Raw genomic sequence first — 18,091 nt, 5'->3', positions numbered from 1 at the left:
AAGTATACATTTGAGCAGAGAGAAATATGCTTAAAGGCTTCAACTTCCATAAAATTGGAATAGTTTAAGGGTTGTACGCATCTACCATTTTTGTTTATTGATTTATTTATATTTTACAGTCATAATACGTTGCTTTCATACTTCACACGCAAGAGCACTATGGTGTGACAGTATGGAATATCCTTTTTTTTTTTCATTTTGTCCTTCTATTGGTTAGTGATTATAATAATTTATCCATCCAAAGATTATTGTAATTCTCTAATCAAATATCCATTCTTCCATGGGATTGAATTCAACACCTCTTCGAAGTGTGGTAGTTTTTGCCTTTACAGCTTTCTGTCCTAACACATGATTACAAAAGACCACTTCAATATATAATTTACATAAATTATTTGGATAGTGGTAACAGAAAAGGATAGTGGTAACAGAAAAGGAAAACACTGCTATTAAATAAGGATAGCAACCCCTCTGTTGTTGCTGCTGCAAAGCTCCGTCCAGTGGGTGCAATTCTGAGGCACTTTGTACGAATAACAGGACTGCCACGGTTAGGCATGGATCCTGGTAAATCATAACCTAACTTTGCTCGGGATTGTTTATCAACACCTTCTTCTGTGTCACTGTTATCATCATCAATTAGATCCATAGGGCCAGCTTCCGTCATATTCTTTGAGTTTAAGAACTCCATCAAGAGAAAGATTATGGGTTATTTGAAATCGACGCAGCAATACCTGTGCAGTGTAGATGTAAATATATGAACTTGCTTATTCATCAAAAATATATAAACTTATTCAATTTAGTATACTTAAACTTTGGACACTTAAATAAATAAATAAATATATATATATATATATATATAATGCAATTATTTAAATTCAGATATATCTTAAATCATATAACCATTATAGGTTTTTACTTTAAAAAGAAAAAAAAAATTGCAACCTATAGTGGTCAGGTATAATCTTTGAGTAGTTCATCATAGGGTTCTATATGAAGCAATAAAATGCTATCCTTTACAGTCCTCCCAACAAAAAAAAAAAAATCATTTTTCCAAACACCAATTTCGTATAGAAATGTAACGACAGAAGAATTTATCTAATGAAATGTTTTTATATTGGCTAGTCACACATGCACCTAGAATAATTTATATATTGAAATGTTGAATTAACAATTGAACATAAATATGTTATGGAAATGGAGCAACTGTTATTTGCTATCCTGTTTGACATTTTGGTGAGAGTCATGTCCACTAACCAAAAAGTTTAGGAACTAGATACTGGGACATGGAATAAATTTCTTTGAAAAAATGCACAATAAGCTCAAAAATTAGGTGTTACAAATTAATTATTAGGTTATAAATGTTGAGAGCAGGACAAACTAATCTAAGTCAATTCTGTCAATTGAAGTAGCAATAATATGATATGTGTCAGAATAAGTATTTCATTTTTAAATATATTGCCCAAGATATATATATATATATATATATGATTTTCCAGCACACAGTATTTAGACCCCGGTTAATAGAATTAATAAGTTTTAAACCTAAGTTGTTAATTAGATTTATTATGAATAAACTTTGTTAAAACAAATTAATATCAATATTATGCACAACAGAATAGTAAATAAGGCAAGATACGATGATCTAAGAAAACTAATAAAACAAACTAGTTTCACAATAAAAAAACTAGGGGAAACCTTTCCTAAAAGCAATTCACTATAATAAAGAGAAGTTTTAGATCTAGTACAAAATATTTGCCCCTAGGCTCTATAGTTCCCGTAGATGAACTTACAGTAGGTTTCTTCTACTGCTTCAGAACCTCCGAACTCTTCTATATATGAACGCCACCCTTTTTGCACAGATCTCAGTACGTGACTAACCAATAATGCATGACTCCCAATACGTGACTAACACACCAACTTAAAGAAGATATTGGCTGCAAAGTTCTTCACTTTATTAACAATGAAGATCAAGAAGCACTTGGTTACGAAGTACTTGGTTACAAAACCCTAAGGCACAAAGACGCAGTAGCTTTTTTTTTAGAGAATAAAGCACTCGATCACTTTTTGCATGTGTTCCTCTTGTATTATTTTATGTGACGGTCTTTAAAATAAGTTTTATATCTATCTAGGGTTGTGAAAAAAGAAACCCTACACATATATGTCAGCATGGGCCGAAAATCAGATCAGGAAATTCTGATTTCGTAATTGTCGATAGATACAACTGTCGAGCTATCTATCGAGACCTTGATAGACAAGTTATCTGTGCTATCGAGCTTTAATGAATCAACCATTCTTTACTTGTTTCTTGAACAGATTTGCATAGCTTCAATACTAGACTTGAACTCTTGTTCCTTGAAGTATTAAACATATCCTAAATTTACTCAAATACAAGTAAAGTGCGTTTTGTTAAATGATTAGCCAATTCTACATTGATATATGTTCCTAACATGATTCAAAGTTATTAAAAAAAACCAAAAATTCAAAAATAAAAAATAAAAAACAAGAAAAATAGAATGCAAAAACATACGTTTTGTATTTTACTACTTAAATTGAACACCCATATTTGTCAAACCTGTGTAAATTTGTATTGTTGTTACAGTAAAACTTTGTAAATTTACAATTTTACTATTTATTTGCAATTCAATTGATAAATACTTCTTTATTTGTGTATATATATATATATATATTAAAGCAATAGGTGATTTAAAATAAATAATATGATCTAAATATTTTTTTAAAAAATAATGATATAAAATAAGAAAATTATAAAATTAAAGTAAAAATTTTAGCACAAGTTAATGCAAATGTTCTTAACCAAGATAAATTTTTTTTTTTTTTTTACAAAACTCTTTGTTGGTTCTATTAAAGAAAGCATAATAATTTAACAAAAAGTTATTGAATCGTCAAAGCCTTGGACAGGTCACCGGAACAGTGGAGGGACCACAAAGAAGACCTTTTTAGAACAGAGAAAAAGGAAAATTATTAAAAAAAGAAAAAAGAAAAAAAGCTGATTAAAATGAAAAGACAAGGATGAAATGAGAGTAAGTCCAAAATTACATGCTAATACCCTTTCCAATACTTAGGTGATTCCGTCACGTCACGATGAAACCAGAGGAAGAAAAATGAACACATAGGGTCCGTTTGGATTGAACTTATTGTTGCTGAAACTGAAAACTAAAAACTGAAAACTGAAAACACTGTAGCAAAATAATTTTTAAATGTGTGAATAGTGTTGTGGGGTCTATTTTTAATGTTTTTAAATATGTAAACAGTGCATGTACATTACGTAAACAGTGTATAACAGTGTATACACTGTTCACAACAGTAAATTTTAGCTACTAAAGTCAACATAAGCGGTCTAAAAAAAAAGAGGCAAAACGCGAAACAAGAAAGACGCAGACGCCGAACGCGGAAACCAAACGGCCACATACTATTGTCTCAGACCAAAAAAAATAATAACAGAAACACACGAGGGTATATTCGTCATCGTATTTTTTTTTGTTTTTTTTATAAAAATATATATTATTGTAAGTAAGACTCAAAAGGAAAAAGCTGAGCTGGTGGTATGTTACTTGCATTGCATACTAGCAACGTTTCCCTGGACAAAGCCGGCTCTCATTAATTTCTCTCTCTCTCTCTTTTTACTTTTTTTTTTTAATAAAATTTTTGGCTCAAATATTGATATGATATAGTCACAAACACATTATTGTCTTTCTCTTCCCTCCTCTTTCTTTCTTTCTTTCTCTCGCTTCTTTCTGTGCTGGTGTATGTATGTTTTTGGATTCCCACCTATTTTTCCCAAACACAAAGCAGGTGGTGGTACTAAATCAAATAAAAGAAGCCAGTGAATAAAAAACGCACTTTAAGAAAAATAGAAATTAAAGAAACCAAAAATTCAAAAATAAAAAATAAAAAATAAAAAACAAGAAAAATCAAATAAAAGAAGCCAGTGAGTCTTGATAAAGTTATTAAAAAAAAAAATAGAATGTGGTCTTGAGGGAAATATCAAAGTGGACAGAGAAGGGTTTTTTTATTTTTTTTTTATATATAATTTTAATTTTTGGTTAAGTTTATTTTGAAGATATGGATTAGTAAGAGAGTGTTCTGTTGTATTGGCATTTTACATGGAGTTACGATAGAGATGTATTTTTACTAGGTTGTCCTCAAATTTTGCCCTTATTAAACATATGATCTAGGGCTATTTCTGAATTATATAAAAGTCCAGTCCAAAGACTTAAAGAGCGGAATCATGTTATAGACATCTATATTATTAATAACGGGATTCCCTATTTCGTTTTCAACATTTTGCATACAAAAATACCCTCACACAAATTTTTAAACTCTCTAAAATATCATTATCTTTTAGTTAAATAATTTTTAATTAAAATAAACAAACGAGTTAAAAGAGTAATTTACTATTCAGTTTTAGCATTTTTCCTTTATCTTCTCCATTCAGCTTAAAACTTTTATCTTTACCTCATTTTTAAACATTATTCCACATTTCCACGTTATCTTATCTCTTTCTTAAAAAAAAAAAAAGTTATTTATATATTACATTTAAACATTATAACACTAAACCAAAAAAACAAATAAAAAAAAAGTGCTTCAAAAATAAGAGGATTTACTTCTTTGAACTGGACTTTTATGTGCTTCAAAAATACATTTATTAATAAATGGTAACTTTTCTTAGAAATATGGTCATAAAATATGTTAAATACAAATGATTTTGAATTCAAAAAGAGAACTCCTAATATTTAGGATTTTTTGTTCATCTTTTTTTTCCCTAAAATTTAGTCTTTTTTATTCATTTTTCATCCGAATAAAAGTAAAACACCCCAAATTTTAAAAATAAATAAATAAAAAACTAAGAGAAATCCTAAAATTTAGCATTTTTTTTCCCATCAAGTTCATTTTATTTTTCCTACCCAAACTTTTCTCTATATTACTACACTACTTGCAAGTACACGTTCAAAAAAGAAATTACAGGTACTGCTTATCTCTAAAGTTTATCATTTTTATTTTTTTGAAAAATAAAAAAAATATATTTTCAAATTATAATAGATGCAAATTATTAACCTTTATAAAAAAGAAGAAAAAGAAAAAGAGCCTTTTAGGGGCTAGTCAGGGGTGGCTCTACATAGAGTCCAGGGTGGTCATAGGACCACCTTGACCTAGAGAAAAAAAAAATTATGGACAAAATTCAGCTAAAAAATTGGTTGTAACTTAAAATTACAAACTCACTTAATAAAATAAACATTACTACATATCTTGAAAATTTAACCGTTGAATTGCATGTTTTTGACGCTCTTAATACACATGTTAAATTTTGTGTCAATTGAATGTTATTTACAATATGATCCATAAGCTTATATTTTATGCAAAATTTTAAATTACAAAAACTTGCAATTTAAAAAAATTTATTGATGACATAGCTATTAATGTTTAATTTGCTTGAAATTTTGCAAGTATGAAGGATATATGAAGAAGATGCAATCCAATGGTGGATTTGTAAAATTCACCTCTAATAAAAGGATATTGAGTAAACTACAATTAATTTTGTAGCTAAACTTTGTTCAAAATTTATTATGTATAAATTTTAAAAATTTATGATTTTTTTATTCTTAAAAAAACTTTGTGATTAGCCTAAATTTTTTTTAGACCCAGCATAATTAAACTTTGGACAAAATTTGGAAGTTGTAGATAAGGCTACAACTCTATTCAATATTTTTTTTATTGAATGTAAATTTTAACAAATCTTCCATTTAATTACATTTTCTTCTTAAATCCTCTATACTTGCAAAATTTCAAGAAAATAAAAGATCAATAGCTATGTTGTCAATCAAATATTTAAATTTCGAGTTTTTGTAATCTAAAATTATACATAAAAAATAAGTTTATGGATTAAATGGCAAATAACATCCAATTGACATGTAATTTTTACGTGTTTTAAGAACATAGAGAATGTGCAATTCATCAATTAGATTTTCAAAATATGTAACAATGTTAATTCGTTTAGTGAAAGTGGCTACAACTAAGTTTGTAGCCAAATTTTGTTCTTAAACTTTAGTCCTCTTAACAATATATTAGGTCCTTACAAATAAAAAGAAAGAGTCCAAGAAAAAGTTTATTTAACTAAACTTTTAAAGAGATGTAATTTGCAACATTGCTAATAAGACTATCATGTAACGATTTCAAAATTTTAAAAAAAAAAAATTGTAGAAGGAAATTATAAGATTTTATGTGTTTGCATGTGTGTGTGTGCGGTTTTTTTTCTTTTTTTGGGTCAATGTATGAAGTTCTCCTTTTGTTAGATTTTGTAAAATTTAAATTTCTTAATGACCACTCTTAAAGAAATGCCTAGAGCTGCCATTGAGGCTAGTATATATATAATGAGAAATCATTACATATTTTAAAAATGTATAATTTAAAAAATGTGTAAACTAATACTAGGTATAATTTAAATATCTTTTCAAAAAAATGTATAATTTGAATCGTGAAATTGTGATTGTTTTTAATTGTATCCATGTATATGCACGAGGTTGTACACTAGTTATATATAATGTCATTTTTTGCAATTTTTAAGATCATTTTCACGACAACAAGCTTGACGGACTTACTTCTCATTTTATCCTTCTTCTCTTTGCCACCCACCATGCTTATCCTGCTTGTCCACTGCATAACTTTTTGGAGACCTCACCAGCTGAGCCTTTACAGTCCCAGCCTTAGTGGAATTATCACCAATTGCATTAATAACATTAGGACCACCACCACTAAATGAATTAGTTAACTTACAATATATAGAACAAAACAATATTGAAAGGTTATGTGACACATTGGATTTGGATAGAAACTTTAATGATTTTGAAGATTTGGCACAATGAAGATAGAACTGACAGTGGGAAGAATTTTTTGTGCATTATGGAGTTGAATATTTGGAAAAATTAGTAACCTGGAAAAATTAGTAACCTAACAATAAAGGCAAACGTAAAAAAAGAAGATGTCCTAACCACGGGACGAAAGGGACCAAAAAGCCATTCTTCTTATACCTCAGCTCCAAGAATGAGAATTTGATTGAGAAATATTTTGATAGGTCTAAAAATGAGACCGAAAAAGGGAATTCGATTAAGAGTAGTATAAATTTATATTAGATATTTGATTAGGTTCTTTATGATTCATTTAAACTAGATTTCTTGTTTTTGCTATGGAAAAACTCATTTGGCACAAAATTAACCCACAATTAAAATTTAATTTGAAATTTATTTAGAATTTTTCTCTAATTTGATTGCACGTATATATATATATATATAGAGAGAGAGAGAGAGAGAGAGAGAGAGAGAGAGAGAGAGAGAGAGAGAGAGGATATTATTGATCCCACCAAAATTAAATTTTGTTTTATTTTATCATCATTTTGAGTGCTTTATTTAAATTTTGATAATTATAGACATGAATATATATTGTGAGCGTAAAGAATTTGAACTTTGATCATTTTAAAGCTTCAATTTCATGTATTTGTATTCACAAAATCTAATTGTTCTATAGTTGCTTGTATTAGATATTAATTTTTGTTGTTTGCATACTAGAGAAAAAAATGGGAATGTAATTGATATATTTAGTTAGTCTTAGTGTTATGATTATTTGCTTGGGTTATGACATTATGAAGTTTTTTTTTTTTGGTGATAGTACTAATTTGTAGTTAGCTAGTTTCCATTTGCTAACTTGTTTTGGATTTTGAACTTGGAACTTAGAAGTTGGAAAACATTTTTCACATGTGTTGATAATTATTTTGGTAATTAGTTGCTAATTAAACATTTTCTGAACTTTTAAAATACATTGTGTTAAACACTTAAGTATCTTTATTTCGTTATAATAGACGTAGCGATATATGGTATACAAATTACATCATATTCATGCAAATGTTTGTTTTTGTTTTATTTTTGATGATAACATAATTTATGTAACATTAAACATACAAAATTTCTACCAATGTGTTTTTTTTTTTTTTTTGGTGGCTTTAAATTAGAAAATAAGTAAGATCTTATGATCTGCGATTTCACCTACCTCCTACAATCCTACGTTGAACCCCAATTTTGACAACCTTGTATGTGTGTGTATTTATGTATATAATCACATGATTATGCATTATAATGGGGAATAATTATTCATTTTTTCTATAATTTTGTTGTTGTTATTCATGCATACCATATATTTTGTTGAGTGAATAAAGTGCATAACAAGTTTAATGCAATCAATCTCCTAAAAGACCGATCTATAGGTTGGGTTGAATGAGTGCCAAAATCTTCCCATCTCCATAACCTATCCTCTAAATTCAAAATTTGAAGAGCTTGAAACCTAGTACTTTCACTATAGATTCATTGCTACTGGTAAGTGAAGTCTAAACTTTTCTTCCTCATTTGTGTGAATTCAAAATTTTACTTAGATCAAGACAAGTCGTTGTGGAATCCAAGCCACAAAGGCTTCATGGTGCATCGATTGGTCTTGTTTACAAATATTATTTTGGTGTGAAATTTCATAAATGTTCAACGATTTGGTGTTGGGTATGATCATATTCTACAATTTGCTGACTTTGATTATGTTTGATAACTTACTAGGTTTGATTTGGTGCTCAATTTGATTATGGGAAAGAGAGATTCAATAACAAATTGATGGATTTTGAGTAAACAAATTGATTGAGTTTTGAGTAATAAAACTGATTTTGTGGAATCATCACTGTCTGAAGGATTTATTTAGGAGGATGAGATTTAGGAGTTGAGACTATTTTTTTTTTAAAATCTAAATTGTATTAAACATTTCGTTCAAAAGAAAAAATTTATTTTATTAGGAAAATGTTGAATACCCATAAATATTGTAAAGAAAAAAATCTTTTATGTTTTTTATTTTTAGTTTCTAGAATTTTTAAAATTTTAAAGAACTTGCTTTATTTCTAAACTTATTTAATTGTATAGAATAATAAAATCCACGTGTGATGATTTAATTAGATCAATTAGCACGTGTGCAAGCATAGATAGGTGTCACTTAACAAACACATAAATCAACCATTAACAGTGGGATTATTAAGCAAAATGAACCCCTAATGCTACTGAGCAGATAAATTAAACATTAGGGGGCAATTTTTTTTTTTTAGAATCAAGGGAGCAGAATAAAAAAATAGCCTCAAATTTTGGGGATATAATTTGCACTTTAGTCTTAGTTGTAAGTTATAAGATTAAAGAAGAGAAACCAAAGCCCTAAACTTTGGTTGTAGGTAAATTTCAGAAATCTCATCTCCCATTTTCTCCCTCTCATTTTATTAGCCAAATACAGAATCCAATCCAAAAGGTATATCATCAAATAGTTAAGCACTTGTCTTAGAAAAATAGTTATGTTTTTTTTTAAGGTTTAATTATCATTTTGGTCCCAAATGTTTGCATTATGGGTTAAAATAGTTTGGTGTATTGTGTCAAAATAGTAGGTTTAATTATCATTTTAGTCGTTAAAGGCATTGTAACTAAATTGACACATCTTTATGTATAAAGTACTTGAGGTCTAGGAGGAAAATGATTCGAGTTGTAGGATTAGCAGTATGTTGTAATTATCTTTTAAAAAAATTATTATTTTAGTCCCAAATATTTGCACTATGTGTTAAAATAGTTTCTAATGGTTTCAAATATGTTAATTTAGTTCAAACAATAAAATAATCTATATCATCAAGTTTTGGATGAAAATCTTTCTTAAAAAAAAAAAAATTAAGTTTTGGATGAAAATACTAGATAAAATAAAAAATATTTTTATACGGCACCTTGGCTTTCACTTGGACACGATATATATATGAAAAAATGAGTTAAAACATGAACCTAGTGTGCAACAATATTGGAATCCCTAAACTCAACCAACCTGCCACGACCAAGCTGAGGGTGCGATAGGGACTCCGATTACGAGAAGGTTTGGGCAATTTCTCTTTCTCTCTCTCTCCGAATCTAAAATGGGTTTGTTTTGGTTTTTGGATTTTCGCTATTTGTTGTGTTTGATTTGGTGTTGTTGCTCTCTCTCTCTCAACTGGGAATGAGTTGAAAGACTTGGAGTTGGAGCAGGGCTCGATAGTGTGAACTATGGCTACATTGTTGAAGAATGAGAGGGAAAGGAGTAAAAAGAGTGTGTTTTGGAAGATAGGTTTTTGATTTGGCATATATTTTTTGAAAGTTCATTGATACACAGATAGGTTTCATAATTTTTTGGTATAAATTTTCTTTTACGGGCTTATTTGATGAAAATATAGAACTTTTGTGCGCATTGAGAGCCATGAAATCGTTGTGAACTTTGACTGTTAGCTATGTTAGCATTGTCCATTCGGTAGAGACTATTTTGACACTATACCAAAAAAACATTTTGAAGCATTACGAATCATTTTGATATAGTGTAAATGCTAGGTAACAAAGTGGTAAGCACTAGAATTGGGGGGTGTAAAAACCCTCCAATTGCTATATTAGCCACCAGACTCCTAAAATACTGCTCCATCTGGGTTGCTATACCTAAAAAATTTTGCAACTCAACTACAGTCAAGTGGTACATTTGCAGCCTCACTATAGTGGGTTGCAAACTTAATTTAGTATCCGGTAATTTATTTCAAAAATTTCCTAGAAAGGAAACCGTGTTAAAGCCTATGTATGTATAAGTTTATGAATGTAAATATGTACACATGGATAGATAGTTATGTTTGTGTTCTGCTTTAACTTGTATCGGTTATGTTGAAGGTGCTTATTGTTCTGTGCAGATTGATTACGGTATATACGAGTCTGAATCAAAAATAATGGCAAGGTCATTATCAAGCATGCTGCTGAAGGGCATTGCGGGTCTCCCTGCCACCCGTCCTAGTAGAATTGTAAGATTCAAGTTCATTTGTTAAAGAATTTTGATACTTGGAATAAAATTATACATGATTGAATATGAAATTGAATCTTTTTCTTATACAATACCTCATGGAATGAAATTGTAGATGTTAGAATATGGACCATGATGTTGCTTAGGATAACTGGGGTCTAACTTGAAGCTGTTTTGTGCGGGCTCTTGTGTGAAGAAATGGCTTTGTAGGTCCTTGGACTCATTGCTGAAAGTCATTGCATTGTCTTCTTCTTCAATGTGAGAGTCCCTGCAATATGTGTGTCCTGAAAGTCACCCTAAAGTTCGAGGTGCAGGATTGTAGGTTACCCTTACCCCCACATCCCAACACCCCCCCCCCCCCCATTTAAAACAAAGAAAAAGAAAAAAAGAATAGGCTTTGAATTCTTTGGGTCTTTTGTACTTTCATACCCTTGTATACATGGAATCAAGTATAAACTTTCTGCCTCTTGTTGAGTTTTACTCATTTGGCTATTTGAATTAATATAAAAAGTGAATGCAAGGTTACATTATGTATGTTTTCAACCTACCAATTATCAGGCTGAATTGGCAATACTTCAATCTCCTGGATTTGGGGAATTGAATATTATTTATTTGAAAGTTTGATGATGTTGAAAACTGTTCCTTTATCTTGAAATTGCAGTCTTCAGTTCTTCACTCAAAAGGTCATGAGTTTAGTTTACTCCGAACAAAAATTTGCATGATAATTCAATAGTTACAATGGGGAGAGGAGATTTGAACCTTGGACGTCTTGGTTGGAAACTCCATGAGGTGCCACTTGAGCTCCGAGGCTCTTAGCATTAAATTTATTATTTATTATATGTGGCTGCTTAGCTAAATTATTGACTCACATCTGATGTTAACTAGTATATTATCATATTAGTCGATTCCACATTTCTGGTTTAATTCTTATCCTTTAAGTTGTTAATGATTGCAGCACTTATTAAAAAAATGATTGCAGCGGTAACATAAGTTGATGTTTCAGTTTAAATTTTTGTAGGTACTTGGATCCTTTTCCCATAATAGGATGAGATTTTCAACTGCTGCGCCCAATGATCCTGACACGCATGAAGATTTTAAACCCACTAACAAGCTTGAGAGTTCTGACCTTTCTTTGAATGATGTTGTTGAGCAGGTAAATGAATCTTTTATATCATATTTACAATTTGTGTTCTGAACTCTGTCATCTGCTGTTAGCAATATGAAATTTTTTATTTGAAAGATCTATGTTTATTGATTGTGTTTGTTTTTGGTGTAGGATGTCAAGGAAAATCCCGTTATGATTTACATGAAAGGTGTGCCCGAGTTTCCTCAGTGTGGATTCAGCTCGCTAGCAGTTAGAGTGTTAAAACAATATAGTAAGTTTTGGAGATGTTTTTTTTTTTTTTAAGTAACAAATTTTTATTATCAAAATATAGAAACCAAGTACACTGGGGTGTACAGAGGGTGAGGAACAATCAAACTCTCAAATTACAATGATCGAACAAATTGGAGATGTTTATTTTAATGAGCAAATCTTTCCATTCCTTGATTGGTTTAATTTAGCAATCAATATGTATGACTGTGTATACACAAAGTTGTGTGCAGACAGACATACAAACACATACCAGTCACATATACTATTTATTTTATTTTATTGGTAATATATACACGCACCCAATGGGTTTTGAACCCACGACCTCACCCTCCTCCTAGTACTTATAAGGGGAGGAGGTGCCAGTTTAGTTAGAGCTCATTGGCATCAGACACATGTATACATGCTTGTACAACATAACTCTGTATGTATATATGTTAGTTATGCATGACTTATTTTTTCCTTTAAAAATGCTAAACTTGAACCATAGTAATCTGGATTGTGTTTTTGATTTTACTGTTTTCTTGTCTTTGTGGAGAGGGCTCTTAGTTAATGGCATGAAAATTGTTTTTGTACAAGTGCAAATCACATGAAAGAATAGGAGGATACGAAGAGAAGTTATCTTTTGATGAGCTATTGGTATTTAGTTATGTGCAATGGGATGGAGTGAAAAAGAGTTGGGTGCACACACTCTCTCCTTATAATTAGGGATTAGTTGCATCTATTATTTTGTTATCTAATCTAAAGGGTGTTCTTCTTGGCACTTGTTAACTTCCGATGATGAATAAATTTATCTGGTTATTGTACTCTTACCATATATGTGACTGTTTCAGATGTTCCTTTGGCTTCTAGAAATATTTTGGAGGAACCTGAGCTTAAAAGTGCTGTAAAAANATTCTAAACTTGAACCATAGTAATCTGGATTGTGTTTTTGATTTTACTGTTTTCTTGTCTTTGTGGAGAGGGCTCTTAGTTAATGGCATGAAAATTGTTTTTGTACAAGTGCAAATCACATGAAAGAATAGGAGGATACGAAGAGAAGTTATCTTTTGATGAGCTATTGGTATTTAGTTATGTGCAATGGGATGGAGTGAAAAAGAGTTGGGTGCACACACTCTCTCCTTATAATTAGGGATTAGTTGCATCTATTATTTTGTTATCTAATCTAAAGGGTGTTCTTCTTGGCACTTGTTAACTTCCGATGATGAATAAATTTATCTGGTTATTGTACTCTTACCATATATGTGACTGTTTCAGATGTTCCTTTGGCTTCTAGAAATATTTTGGAGGATCCTGAGCTTAAAAGTGCTGTAAAAACCTTCAGGTAAGTCAGCACTTGGTGTTTTTCTCTACTTAAAAAGAGAGGGGAAAAGTTAGATTTTGATGTTTTACATATTTTTTGGGAATCTTGATGACTATTCTGCTTAGTTGTTTCAAAGTTGTGCTCACTTGGCTTCTGGACATTCTTAGTAATACAAGATGAATTTAGCTGGTTGTGATGACTAACGTAACAATCTATTCTGGTTGAGTGAAGATTTGTCATTGTAGTCAATTAGAATTTCATTCTACGTGTGTGCTGATGCTCATCAAATTCATTCTACATGTCTTATATGTGTCTATTGAGTACTGTCTATGTCTGTTGTGTAAACATCTGATGTATTTCTGCAAAGTTGTTTTGTTGTTGTTGATAAATATGAGACTGTTGGAGCTGGATGAAGCCCAATATAACTTGTATTCTGTTAATTTTTCACTCTGTTTGTTACAGTATAAAATGTTATGCGGAAACAATGTTTTGTTGTAAAACGTTGGTCAAACTGAAAATGTTTTCTGTTGACTGTAAAATCCTCAGTAAATTTTATAAAATGTTTTACCAACAAAACCATAATAAAACATTTTACAAAATACACAGCCACACCCCCCCCCCCCTCCCAAAATAAATTTTTGATTGATCTTGTGCTTTAAAAATTTGTTAGCCTAGGAATAGTTCCTGGATAAATTGCTGTTGTTCTATCATCATACGCAAAACCCAACATGCTCAGCTACCAGGAGTGATTTGCCCTATAAGTCTAATGGCAATCTTGATTTCTTGATGGTGCCTATCAAGCTTATTTCCCCTTAACGTCTTTGATTATTAACAAGAGACAAATATCTACAAGAGAACTCATCAAAAAAAAAAAAATCTACAAGGGAATTAGGTGTTGGTTCCATAGCCATTGGTGGAAGCAAAAAAATTCAGCTTGGTAATAATTTTTCCCTTATTTGATACATATCATGGATAGTAGTATGGGGTTCACTCTTTGGTCTCTTTCTCTATAAAATTCTTCTTATAAAAATGAAAATGGGTAGTAGCATCACATTAGTTTGAGGATGGGACTGTTGTTTTTGATAAACTTTGGATCTTCAAATTTGATTGTATTGAGTGCTAGTTTTCTAAATTACCTTGCTGTTTATATGCAGCCACTGGCCCACATTTCCTCAGATATTCATCAAGGGAGAGTTCATTGGAGGGTCGGATATCATTCTCAACTTACACCAGGTTACTTATTATTTCAGAACGTATTTTACTTTTAGTTCTTTACAATGTGCATTGCATTGCTCAAATAATTTGGCCTGTCCCGTGCAGTCTGGTGAACTGAAGGAAAAGCTGAAAGCCGTTACCGCTAGTCAGGAGAAGTCTGAATAACAACTCAATGAATCTAGAGAGAGTTAAAGGGTCACTGGCACTTCTTTGACAATAGTGTGTTATTGCTATGAGGTGACAAGATGAGGTTCTATATGATTTTCTGCGGGATTACATGATAAGCTATGATTGCTTGTTATTATTTATAAAACAATAAATGTAGCGTATTGCTGTGCTTTCATCTGCTACTGCTATATATCCTCGCAATTGTTGTATAGTAACCTTATTTCTTTAGCTCGGATAATTTTGGGTCGCAAATCATAAGCAGAAGATTGAGTTCGAAATGGTGAGGAATTAGATTTGGATTATTAAGAAGATAATGAATAAAACATAGATAAACTAACACTTGCAATTTCTTGGTTTTATTTCCAATTTTGCAAATACAAATGCTACCAATTTGTTCCATATGCGGTGAATATATATATATATATATATATATATTAAAAGCCAAACCTCAGAGAAAATCGAATTAAATTTCAATTAAATTTATAATTTTGTGTCACGTGTCCCATTTAATTTTTAATTTTTGTATCAAGTGAATTATTCAGTGCAAAAATTAAAGAGTTCAAATCTAATTGGATTCTAAATTATAGTTCAATTGGAGTTCAAATTTGCGCCACATATCCATCGAATTTTTAAATTGTTGTGATAAAGGAATTATTAGGTGCAAAAAACAAAAAGTTTAAATCCAATTAAATTTTAAATTATATATATATGTGTGTGTGTGTGTGTACACACTATCAACAAGCCTCATCACACATACTTTGCGCCTGCAATGAGGCTCTTTTTTTTTTTTTTTTTTTTTTTTTTTTTTTTTTTTTTAGTAAATTACTCTTTTAACCCGTTTGTTTATTTTAATTAAAAATTATTTAACTAAAAGATAAAAATATTTTAGAGAGTTTAAGAATTTGTGTGGGGGTATTTTAGTACGCAAAATGTTGAAAACCAAATAGGGAATCCTATTATTAATAATATAGATATCGATAACATGATTCCACTCTTTGGACTAGACTTTTGTTTAATTCAGAAATAGCCCTAAATCCTATGTTTAATAGAGACAAAATTTGAAGACAACCCAGTAAAAATACATCTCCATCGCAACTCCATGTAAAATGCCTACACAATAGAACACTCTCTTACTAATCTATGTCTTCAAAATAAACTTAAAAAAAATCAAAATTAAAAATTAAAAAAAAAAAAAAAAAAAAAAAAATAAAAAAAAAAACCTTCTCCATCCACTTTGATATTTCCCTCAAGACAACATTCTTTTTTTTTCTTTTTTCTTTTTTCTTTTCTTGGAATCACTGGCTTCTTTTATTTGATTTTTCTGGTTTTTTATTTTTTTGAAATTTTCATTTCTTTAATTCCTAATCTCACGTACACTAGACTTGACTATTACAATTTATTATGGTAAATTTCAAATATAACTAAAAATGCTTTTTGTCCTAACCCTAAAAAAATTCATTAATCTAAAATTTGAACAACAACAACAACAATCATAATCATAGTCATACAAACAATATTAACTAAAACAATACATAATATTTTACAATGTATTAGCTTCTAATAATTCTAGAGCTGTAAGTTAATAAAGCAAAGCAAAAAACTCACATTAACCAAAAACTTACAATCCTTAGTTGTGCATGCTGAAGTAAAGCAGAAGAGTAAAATAACAATGAACAATTGGAGGTAAGTGAAACAATATGAAAAATGTAACTTTCTGTGAGGAGATGCAATGCAAAAAGTGATGGTGCATGCTACCTTTTATAACGAGGAGGAGAAATAAAAAGACTAAAAAGAATCCATGACATAGATTCTATGTATGATATCAATAGGTTATGTTTTATTGGGAATGAATAAAGAATATATTTCAAGTACTTTGGAGAATAAGAATCAAGAAGAAGAGGTGATTGACTCCTCCAATTTTCGGTGCTACAATTTTTTTTTTTTGGCATACCAAAATTCCTATTAAATATTTCTCTCTCCTTCCTTACAATTTTGGCAACTTGGTTGCCATAATTTTTTTTTTCTCTCCCATTTCCGGCAATTTGGTTGCCAAAATTCCTATTAAATCCTCCCCTATTTCAGCAACTTGGTTGCCATAATTCTTTTTTATTTTTTTTTCTCCCATTTTTGGCAACTTGGTTGCCACAATTTTTTTTTCCTCCCATTTTCGGCAATTTAGGTGCCACAATTCTTTTTTCTCTCTCCTCACTCCCCTACAATTTCGGCAACTTGGTTTCCACAATTGGTTTTTTCCCTTTCGAGCACTCCTTCGAGCACCTTATGTGGGAGCAAATTTTGGGTAGGAATTTCGGTAACCTCATTACCGAAATTCAAGTTTTTTTTCACTCCAACAATCACATCATTTCTTTCTCCTCTCTAATCCTTTTTGTTAGAATTTCGGCAAAACCATTGCCAAAATTTGCCTCTTTCCTCATTTTTCTAAATCACTTCCAACAATTCCCATATTACAAATAAACTCACTTTTTTACAATATTCAGCCAAAAGACTAAAAAGGTCCCCAAAATACTCATGTTTTACTCCACAGTACTCTCTCAAAAAAAAAAAAACTCCACAGTACTCAAGTACAATTGACATAGGCAAAGTAGAAGTTTAAGTTTTAACATTTCCAAAACTCAACTAGCCAAATACCCACTCAGAATCTTCGTGCACTACTAAATTCCTTCTCTGCCCAAACACAAATCGACCATGAAACAAAATCAAACTAAATCTCACACTTGAAGTCACATTCGGCCGAATCACCTACCACCCATTGCTAACGACAACAAAAACCCACAACGGCATTGGCGTAGCTTCCCTCCGTTGGCCAGGTTCTACTGCAAATCACCAAAGCCGCACCACAAATATCTCTCACGCCAACACTCAAAACCACCTCAGTACCTCACCATTTTACCCTCATAAAAACTATCATTGGTCTTGACCACCCATGCTCCTAAACTGTAAACAAAGCCCAAGCCACCACAGAAATCCATCATAAAACCCAAAGCTGAGAACCAAATTAGCAACAAGCATCATCAATGCCAAAACTGGAACAAGATCTCTGTCATTTACATTTTTTTAATAATTTTTTTGGTTTTGTGTTGGGAGGGGGAGGGGGCACCATTGCTCTGCTAAACATATTGCACATGTTTTAGAGTAATTAT

At 30.7% G+C, this 18,091-nt stretch overlaps 1 protein-coding gene across 1 annotated transcript; it reads left to right on the top strand.

The window, feature by feature from the left end:
• Positions 1 to 9,803: 9,803 nt before the first annotated feature.
• LOC111994226 (monothiol glutaredoxin-S15, mitochondrial) lies at positions 9,804 to 15,276 on the top strand. Its single transcript, XM_065772410.1, has 7 exons — positions 9,804 to 9,936; positions 10,766 to 10,873; positions 11,891 to 12,025; positions 12,149 to 12,248; positions 13,502 to 13,568; positions 14,702 to 14,780; positions 14,868 to 15,276. Exons 2-7 carry the CDS (start codon positions 10,802 to 10,804, stop codon positions 14,925 to 14,927), a joined length of 513 nt encoding a protein of 170 aa, XP_065628482.1. The 5' UTR covers positions 9,804 to 9,936; positions 10,766 to 10,801; the 3' UTR covers positions 14,928 to 15,276.
• The last annotated feature ends 2,815 nt before the right edge of the window (positions 15,277 to 18,091 follow it).

This window comes from Quercus suber, unplaced genomic scaffold (genome assembly GCF_002906115.3).
Source record: "Quercus suber isolate HL8 unplaced genomic scaffold, Cork oak 2.0 scaffold_58, whole genome shotgun sequence".
NCBI lineage: Eukaryota > Viridiplantae > Streptophyta > Magnoliopsida > Fagales > Fagaceae > Quercus > Quercus suber.
Note: the sequence above shows the minus strand (reverse complement) of the source record. Positions and strands in the feature narration are given on the sequence as shown.

Bases quoted from the DNA above. Each gene is read 5' to 3' on its own strand.
- LOC111994226 (XM_065772410.1), top strand. From the start codon at position 10,802: ATGGCAAGGTCATTATCAAGCATGCTGCTGAAGGGCATTGCGGGTCTC. The intron at 12,026-12,148 runs GTAAATGAATCT...TTTTTGGTGTAG, and splicing joins TGAATGATGTTGTTGAGCAG to GATGTCAAGGAAAATCCCGT. The intron at 14,781-14,867 runs GTTACTTATTAT...TGTCCCGTGCAG, and splicing joins TCATTCTCAACTTACACCAG to TCTGGTGAACTGAAGGAAAA.